The sequence below is a fragment of the Protobothrops mucrosquamatus genome, unplaced genomic scaffold (genome assembly GCF_001527695.2).
Source record: "Protobothrops mucrosquamatus isolate PMUCROS unplaced genomic scaffold, P.Mucros_1.0 scaffold133, whole genome shotgun sequence".
Classification (NCBI taxonomy): Eukaryota; Metazoa; Chordata; class Lepidosauria; order Squamata; family Viperidae; genus Protobothrops; species Protobothrops mucrosquamatus.
The window spans coordinates 757,009-765,700 of NW_015386500.1; the positions used below are offsets into that span (position 1 = coordinate 757,009).

General features: G+C 36.6%; 1 protein-coding gene across 1 annotated transcript in view; it reads left to right on the top strand.

Annotated features, from left to right (window-relative positions):
• Positions 1–1,070: 1,070 nt before the first annotated feature.
• The window catches only part of LOC107284941 (neuronal PAS domain-containing protein 3-like), a gene marked incomplete at its 3' end in the record, with an annotated part of 71,519 nt that continues 63,897 nt past the window's right edge, over positions 1,071–8,692 (top strand). The window contains exon 1 of the mRNA XM_015813072.1: positions 1,071–1,111. Coding sequence (XP_015668558.1) covers positions 1,071–1,111 — 41 coding nt within the window. The remainder of the gene's footprint in view (positions 1,112–8,692) is intronic.

Sequence of the window (8,692 nt, forward strand, 5' to 3'; positions counted from 1 at the left end):
GCTTGTTTTTTGTTGCTCGCCAGAGTTATGGTTAAGAGGGATAGCTATAAAAATTTGCTTAGTAAATAAACAAGCTTCAATCCACAAGATCAGGCCCCCTTCATTTAGATTTTTAATTCTTTCTCTTGGTTTCACTTGTGCACAGCATATATATTTTTCTTTCTTTAATTTCTCTCTCATTCATCATACACAAATTTATTTATTATTTATTTATTAAACTTGTTTACCACCCATCTTACTACGAGGTGATTCTGTCACTTATTATGGTTTTCGTCCTTCTATACTACCAATTTTTTTTTGAAAAAGATAATAAAAGTGTAAAGTAAGTTATTGGCCTTAATTGTGCCAGTGCCACCTGCAGCATGCTGTGCTCAGTATTAGTCTGTTTTGGCTCATTTTGGCCAAGATACTACAGCCCAGCAAACTCATACTGTTCTATGCAAGCTACACCCTGTAATTTAGAGACTATCAGCATTCTGCCAATTTAGAGGTTAATGTAGTGTACTCACATTCAGTCATTTAATACTTTTGACCACTGTGATTCTATTGACTTACAGAAATTCAGAGTGAAATGCTGTAGAGTCCAAACCAGGATTGAGAGTTTCCTGCATTATATCAAAGTAGAACTCCTTTTCTCCCATTCCAGTTTTTTTTCATTTAACTCTTTCTGTCCTTATTAAATAAATTAAAAGTGTGGGGTTACTCATTTTATTTATTTCTCTCACACCAATTTTTTTTTTACATTTATTCAGCTTCTTTCTCCTTTCATCCACTTCCTTATAGTTTGCTACTAGCCTTCCTTCCTCAGATTTGAATTCTATTTTTGTGACTTATTTGACAATATTACAGAAACAGCAATGAAATATATATCAAACGTTGTATTCTGTTATTATTTGTAGGTCTATTATTATCTTTAGAATTTTATGTCTAATGGCAGATAGAATATTTCTCCTTCTAATTAATGTTTCTTGACATTGCAGTATTAAAGAACAATCCATTTCACTTCTTGCTGCCACATTCTCCCATGAGTTAACCCTAAATTATTTTTTCCCATTAGAACAAGTCTGGACATGCCCATGGCAAGACACCATTCTTGGGTTACCCCTCCCAGGTAGGTTTTCTAAAGCTTTTTCAGAGGGCTATTACATCCCATCCTTTGAGATATTGACTATAGAAACAGCTTCCAAAAGACATATTTTTGCTTTAATTTTTCCATCTCTTGAGCCAAATACTCAAGTTGCCTAGAAAGATAGACCTGAAACTACAAGAAATCTTCACTTTTAGAATGTGTTGTGGATTGTACATTGCTCTGAGTCATCTAATGAATATTCAGTTTACATCTTTCCCAGGAATCTAGTTATGTATGAATTGTAAATAAGTATCTGTTGATTGATACATGTATTTTAGATATATCACTAACTAGAAATAATTCCTTTATTAATTTTCAGAGATATAAATACAAACATTCTGTTCAGATCTTGTTAGGCTTTTAATTGTATCATAGTTCTGTGGAAGAACTTGATACCCTGGCCTGGTGCCTTTCAAAAGTATTAGGGGATAAAATTGGTGACAGCTGTGGTAATGGTTTGGCAGTAGAGTGGATTGAAATTTAAAAGGTGTGAGACTTAAAACTCAGCAATCAGATCACTAATATTTAGTAATTATTACCATGTTGTGTTTTGAGTTTTATTGTTCTCAGAACAAAATAAAGGAGCTATTCATCACATTAAATTAGTCACCAGTTTATTTTGCATTTTTCTGAGATATTTTCATCTGTAGCTTATTTTCAGGTATTTTAAATATTGAGAAGAAATGTGTTATTTCGGACAATAATCAGTTAACAAACTGATGAATGATTGGGGGTATTTTCTAGCCTTATTTAGGGTACTTACCAAGTAGTAAAGACTATTGCTAGGTAAGAACACGGATCAGTTTGTTAGTGCCTCAATCAGTATCTTTTATTGTGCTTTGATTTCTGCCTTAACTGAGATGTTTGACAATCACAGCAATGGCAAACAACAGGACTCTAGCCCTTTAGCTGACAATAAAAAAGTCCCACAGTGTTTGCAAGTGATTGTCTAGTAAGAACAAGAAAGATGTCCAAGATAAATAATGAAGCTTTCCTCGCTCTGATATCTTCTGCATATACCATGAAAATACTGCATTCACTATCCCAAGTCAGAATTGGAGTTATTATTTTTAATTATCATTATTCAATTTACTTGTATGCCTTTGTTTCTTGAAACAGGAGCTCACTTTATCTGGAAGACACTAGACTGAGGAAAGCTGCTTTAATATATTACAGGAATTGCTGTGTTTACCTGAAACAATATAATTCTGTTGCAGTATTTTGTTTCCAACAGTCCCTAGACTAATGTTACCTGGATATTTCAGATAATGAAGGCTTTCCCAAGTAGCTATAGCAATTTTAAGTCCAAATATTTTGAGTAAACTGAAGGTAAGAATCTTCTGGAGCCCGTAAGGATGATATGAACATGGGCACTGTGCTTAATGGCAGATAACATACAGAAGTTTGAGTTTGGTTTAGAATGGTAATACAAATTTTATGCTCTTTTTAACTAGAAATGATGCCTAGAGAATTAGTGCAAAAGATGCAGAATTTATTATATTACCAGAAAGCTTCCAGGCATAATTTGTACAGATATTTTCAAACTCACCTTATCAGAAAATAAAATTTCTGAAAAGTAACTGGTATGGGGTAAGACTAAGAATTTTCAATGGGCTCAAATTTGATAAGACATCAAGCTCATGTCTTACTATCGGTCACCAGTTACCAGCTGAATCATAAAGTACAATCAGAGATAAAAAATATTTTTTGCTACATATGAATAATTCACTTATGTGGCTGATAGTTACGTAGTGCTGAATCCAGTAGTCAGTAGGTGGGAAGAAATTGATGTATTCTAGAAATCACTTAAATAGTTTCTTCTTTAGTAGAAGAATTAATGTGTTGGTAAATCATTTTGTGTAATAATGTGCAAAAGGTTTTCAGTTACATGTATTGTATCAATCTTGGTTAAACAACCAAAAGTGCAGTTATCCCACCCAAACAAACTTTCTTGATACTCTTTTTTTTAAGTTTTATTAATTTTTAAGAATTACAATCTTTAGAGCTTAGTAAACAACATGTTGTCTGGGTTCACATATTTAATATTAACTTCTTCAATATAAATCTATTCAGTACTGCACAATCCAGTATTTTTCCCCTGATCCTCCTTTCTTCCTCATATTTTTCCATTTCACCCTCATTACACAATTCTAATTCTTGGTACTATTGATGTATATAAAGTTAGATATAAACATCTTCATCGTATTTTACTAATATTATACAAATAACAGTAGTATCAATTCATAAATCAATATCCTGTTTTTCATACTCTTGTTAAAGTTTGATTTCCCATCAATATTTAAAGGATCTTTGTCAGTTATGATTTTCTCAATTTTAATTACATTTATATAGCTAAAAATTTATATACCAATCCTCTTCTAATTTTCATATCTCCCATATCAAAAGAAGAAAAAATGCTATTTTAATTCTAAATCATATCTTTCATTATAAAAGTAATTAAATCTAAGAGTCATTCATTATTTTAATCATATTCAAACAAGTATTTAAACATATGATGCCCCCTCTAATAGGTCAAATCTTCTATTTCTTAAATCTAACTCTCACTTTCTTTCTTTGCCAAGTAGCTTTCCAAGCCAAGGCAATTAAGTCGCCCAAGAATTTTCTTTCTATTTTTATGAGTTGCTTGGCATGAGGAAGACAATTTAGGTAGGGTATTTTTTGGGGGGAATTCCGCCCATTTATGTTCCTCAAGCAACTCCCACCTTCCTTCTCCCTCAATTTCTCCCCTCATCTTTTGTCTCCCAAATTGTAACATTTTCCCTGACAGCTCTATGTTTCATTCCCCAAAATCTTCTTCCTTGTCATCAGGTGCATCTTGCAGACTTAAAGGGTAAAGGGTCTTTTGCATTTTCATTGTTATGGGTAAGTCTTGCAGTATTTTATTTGTATATGATAGTTTATATTTCCCTTCTTTCATCTCTTCTGTCTCTGGGCCCATTTCCTCTGCTTCATCTTCTGATCTCTGATTTATTTGTTCATACTTTGTAGTCGCCTGGGAACTTTCTAGTTGTAGATTTAATTTGGAGATTTGCTCATTTATATTATCTAAATTATTTTTAGTCTCATTATGATTTCTTTTTATGTCCTCTTTGTATGCAACAATTGTTTGGTGAATTAGTTGTAGAGTAGAGTATATTTCCTTCTGAAAGGTGTTTTTTTTTTCTTGAGGCATCATTCCTGGAGATCCTCTAATATCATCAGTCTCAGTAAGAGTAAAACGAAGTTTCCTCTAGCTTTCTGGTCTTTATATGTAGCTTGTATAATCCAATAATTCCAGAATACAGGTCCAGTCCCAAAAGCAATATTTTATAGTGATCCTTTGTCTCAGGCATCCAAAAATTGTCAGTCATGCAAGGTTATAATCCACAATGTTCAAAGTTTCAAAGTGTTCAACCTCCTGAAAACAGCTCAAAAGTGTCTCCCAGCCAGACATAATCAAAGGTCAAATTTTTCTTTCTCTCCCACTAGCTCTTGAGATTAAAAGACCAAGCTCAGTAGGTGTTTATAGTTCAAAAAGGTCAGGGTGATAAGTATCGCAAAATATTTTCCTTTGTTGCCAGCTATTCTCCCTTAAGCTAGGAGTCGCCAAACAGCCAGGAAGCTAGTCAGAGTGCTGTATTCAAATCCACCACAAGATGTCATTCAAAATCCATTTTCCACTCTTAAGATAAAGGATTGATTTCTTATATTTCACCTCAATGTTTTTTTTCTAAAGAGAAAATCTTAACAATTATTTCAGTTCTCAAATTTCAAAACTGTAGCTTTATGTTACTGCCACTTCAATATTGTGTATTTCTGTCCCCCATAGAAATTAAAACGCCACTTCCATTCACATTTGGAGGTTTTTAGCTTCTTGAGAGTCTTTCCCAGGAAATTCAGTTGTAAAATAATAAAGAAAGGATCAATATTCTCAACCAGTTCCAAACATGCTGTTTACAATGTGTTAATTAGTGCTTTTCTTCTCAGAACAAACGGAAAGACCACTGTCTTTCCGTGATCAACGAGACACCCCTCCTTCATCGCCTCTTCGGAGTGACTTTAGGCCCTTTACAGGGCCCCCAGCAGGTTGTAATTGGGCGCGGGAGCGTCTCGGACGGAAGGACGCAGACAGAACGGTGTTGCGTTTTGGCCTTCAACAGAACTATAAGAAAAATTACTTAGTAGTGTATACCGACGAGTCGATAGACGGTATTCCGTAAACTATTTCATCCAACACCGTTCTGTCTGCGTCCTTCCGTCCGAGTGCCTCCCACGCCCGATTACAACCTGCTGGTGGTCTTTCCGTTTGTTCTGAGAAAAGCTTTCTAAACCGGCAGGGGAAAGACTGGCTACATTCCTATGGCCAGCAATTAGCTGCTGACAACTGAAGAAGAAAAGCACTAATTAACACATTGTAAACAGCATGTTTGGAACTGGTTGAGAATATTGATCCTTGGAATACTGCAGCCAGTTTTGGTCAACATATCACAAAAAAGATGTTGAGAGTTTGGAAAAAATTCAGAGAAGAGCAACTAAGATGATGAAAGGCCTGGAGACTAAAACATACGAAGAACAGCTGTAGGACTTGGGTTCGGCTAGTCTAAAGAAAAGAAGAAATAGGGGAGACATGATAGCAGTATTCCTGTATCTGAGGGGCTGCCACAAAGTAGAGGGGTCACGTTATTCTCCAAAGCACCAGAGGGAAGGATAAGAAACAATGGTGGTGTTTCAAACCTTTCTATATTAATTTTGTAAAAACAGAATATTTTTATTCCTATTAAAAAGTTGTTTTTCCTGTTTAGAGTTCCATTTTATGCCTAATATACCGCTCCAACTTTTGGAATAATGTCAGTCAACATACTTCTTCCATACAATATCATACTCATCTTGAATACAAGATGTTTCTACAGTACTTCTTTCCCACACATCCAGATGTTTGGAGTAGAAAGAGATTTTATCTTGTTTCTTTACATCATAAATAATTTGATTTATTTCAAATTGTTCAGTTAGTGTGTGCCGTGGTTTTAAGACATGTTTTGTTGCTATTGGCATTATGGGAAGGGGGAGCACGAATAATACAGCACAAGCTTTGCCCCTTTTGTATGTCCGTTGCAACATTATACATACGTAAGAAGTACAACTTATGTCACAGTACTCAGTTTGACAAAGCCATCACATTTCTACAGATGCCTCTGGTTGTTTATATTAATTCACAACTCATGATTAATGTACTGTTATGTTTATATTATTAAGTTATATGTAATGATATATGTATGGTAATGGCAATATGTTTTAATTGGAACAGTTGGATTATGTATAACATTAAGGTTTTTGTATTTTATTTTGTGTGGTAGCATTACTTTTGAATATTTATAAAGAATTTCAGTGCCTAGAGCTTCTAGAATGGTGCAGGCGTTATATCATAAGTATCTTATATTTGTTTAATTGAAAATGGAGGTTCTCAATAAAAGCATATTTTATTTACAAATAATGTCATGGCTGATAATGTCTACCAGGTATTTTATTTGTAATAGCTTGCCATATGCTAAACAAATGAGGTAATTTTCACTGCAGTATCAGATAGATGCAGTCTTTCTATAAATTCAGGGTTTGGCAGATCTGTGATATTTTGTTTACTAATTTGTCCTGTTTTAGTAGAATGGTTGTGGTAAAGCAAGTACTAGAGATCACCTTAGAAAACAAAACCTTGTAATTTGTATGTAACTTGAGGAAATAAAAGTAACAGGAACATTGGGGGAGCTAAATGAGTGAAGCTGGATTCTTGCTGTTAAGGGAATCTAAAACTGAGCCTAGATAAGTGTCAACTAGCGGTTTAAAAATTAAGTATTCTTCAAGGCTTTGAAGTGCCATAAAAGATAACTTTATTGAATACACATCTCGGAACTAAAGAAGCAAAACCAGCTCTGGTTTTCCCATGCGAAAATCTGCCTAGTTAACAATAGTTTCCCATAACCCCCATCCACCAAGTATTCACATTAGCCAATCATACTACTTTGGTTTGTTGTGAGAACGGTCCACTTCTCCATCAGACACCTGTTTTAGTGACCTTGGCTCTCATGATCCATAGACAGCTTCTTAGAATCCCGTTTCCTTCTCATGCTTCATACCCCTCCCCCGTTTCTATGACAAGTTGAGTAGCAATAGAAGTTAGCAGGCATCTTAGCAATTCTATCTTGACATGCCGGCCCCCTGAAAGAAGGTAAACATAGGGAAACAGTAAGCACAATTAACCAAACATTCAAACATCATCCTCTTGGATGTTGAGGATATTTATCATGAAACTTTTTTTATTAATCTGTCAACCTTAACATTATGAGCTCTTACCCATTCAGCCTCAGCTATGGGGTAACCTCTCCACTGGACTAAGTACTGTAACTTCCCCCTAAAAATCCTTGAGTCTAGTATTTTCTTAATCTCATAATGCTTCTCACCCTCCACCAATATAGGTGGAAGAGATTCCTCTCCACCTGGCCTTAGGCTAGATTTTTTAACTGGTTTCAACAAGCTGCAATGGAACATTGGGTGGTCTCACTTCAATTATTTTGGCAACCGTAGTTCAAGTTATCGGATTAATGGCTTTCACAATTGAAAAAGGTCCTATGTACTTAGGACTCAGTTTTCTACAAATTCAGAAAGCTCTGCAGTTGCCTCCGGGTTCGGGAGCTTTATTGAATACACATCTCGGAATTGAAGAAGCAAAACCAGTTCTGGTTTTTCTGCGTGAAAATCTTCCTAGTTAACAATAGCTTCCCATAACCTCCACCCACCAAGTGTTCATGTTGGCAAATCATACTTCTTTAGTTTGTTATGAGAAGGGTCCACTTCTCCGTCAGATACCTGTGTTAGTGACCTTGGCTCTCATGGTCTGTGGATGGCTTCTTAGACTCCTGTTTTCTTCTCATGCTTTCTACTCCTTCCCCTCCTGTTTCTATGGCAAGTTGAATAGTGATGGAAGTTAGCAGGCATCTTAGCAATTCAACCTTGACAATAAGTCTTGAACTCGAGGCGCCTCACTTGTGGGGTACCACAGGGGTCGGTCCTCTCGCCTCTCCTGTTCAACATTTATATGAAGCCACTGGGTGAGATCATCCGTGGTTTCTGGGTGGAGTTTCATCAGTAAGCAGATGACACCCAGCTGTACATCTCCACCCCGGACCACCCCAACGATGCCGCGGAAGTGATGTCCCGGTGCCTGGAGGCCGTGCGAGTCTAGATGGGGAGGAACAGGCTTCGTCTCAACTCGTCCAAGACCGAGTGGCTGTGGTTTCCGGCGTCACGTCATAGCCAGTTGGTTCCATCTCCGGCTATCGGGGGTGAGTCATTAGCCCCCGCGGAGAGGGCCTGCAACCTGGGCATCCTCCTGGATGCTCGGCTGTCTTTAGACGATCATGTGACGGCCGTGGCCAGGGGGGCTTTTCATCAGGCTCGCCTGATACGCCAGTTGCGCCCCTTTCTGGATCGGGACGCCCTACGCACAGTCACTCAAGCCCTCGTTGTTTCCCGCCTGGACTATTGCAATGCTCTCTACATAGGGCTCCCCTT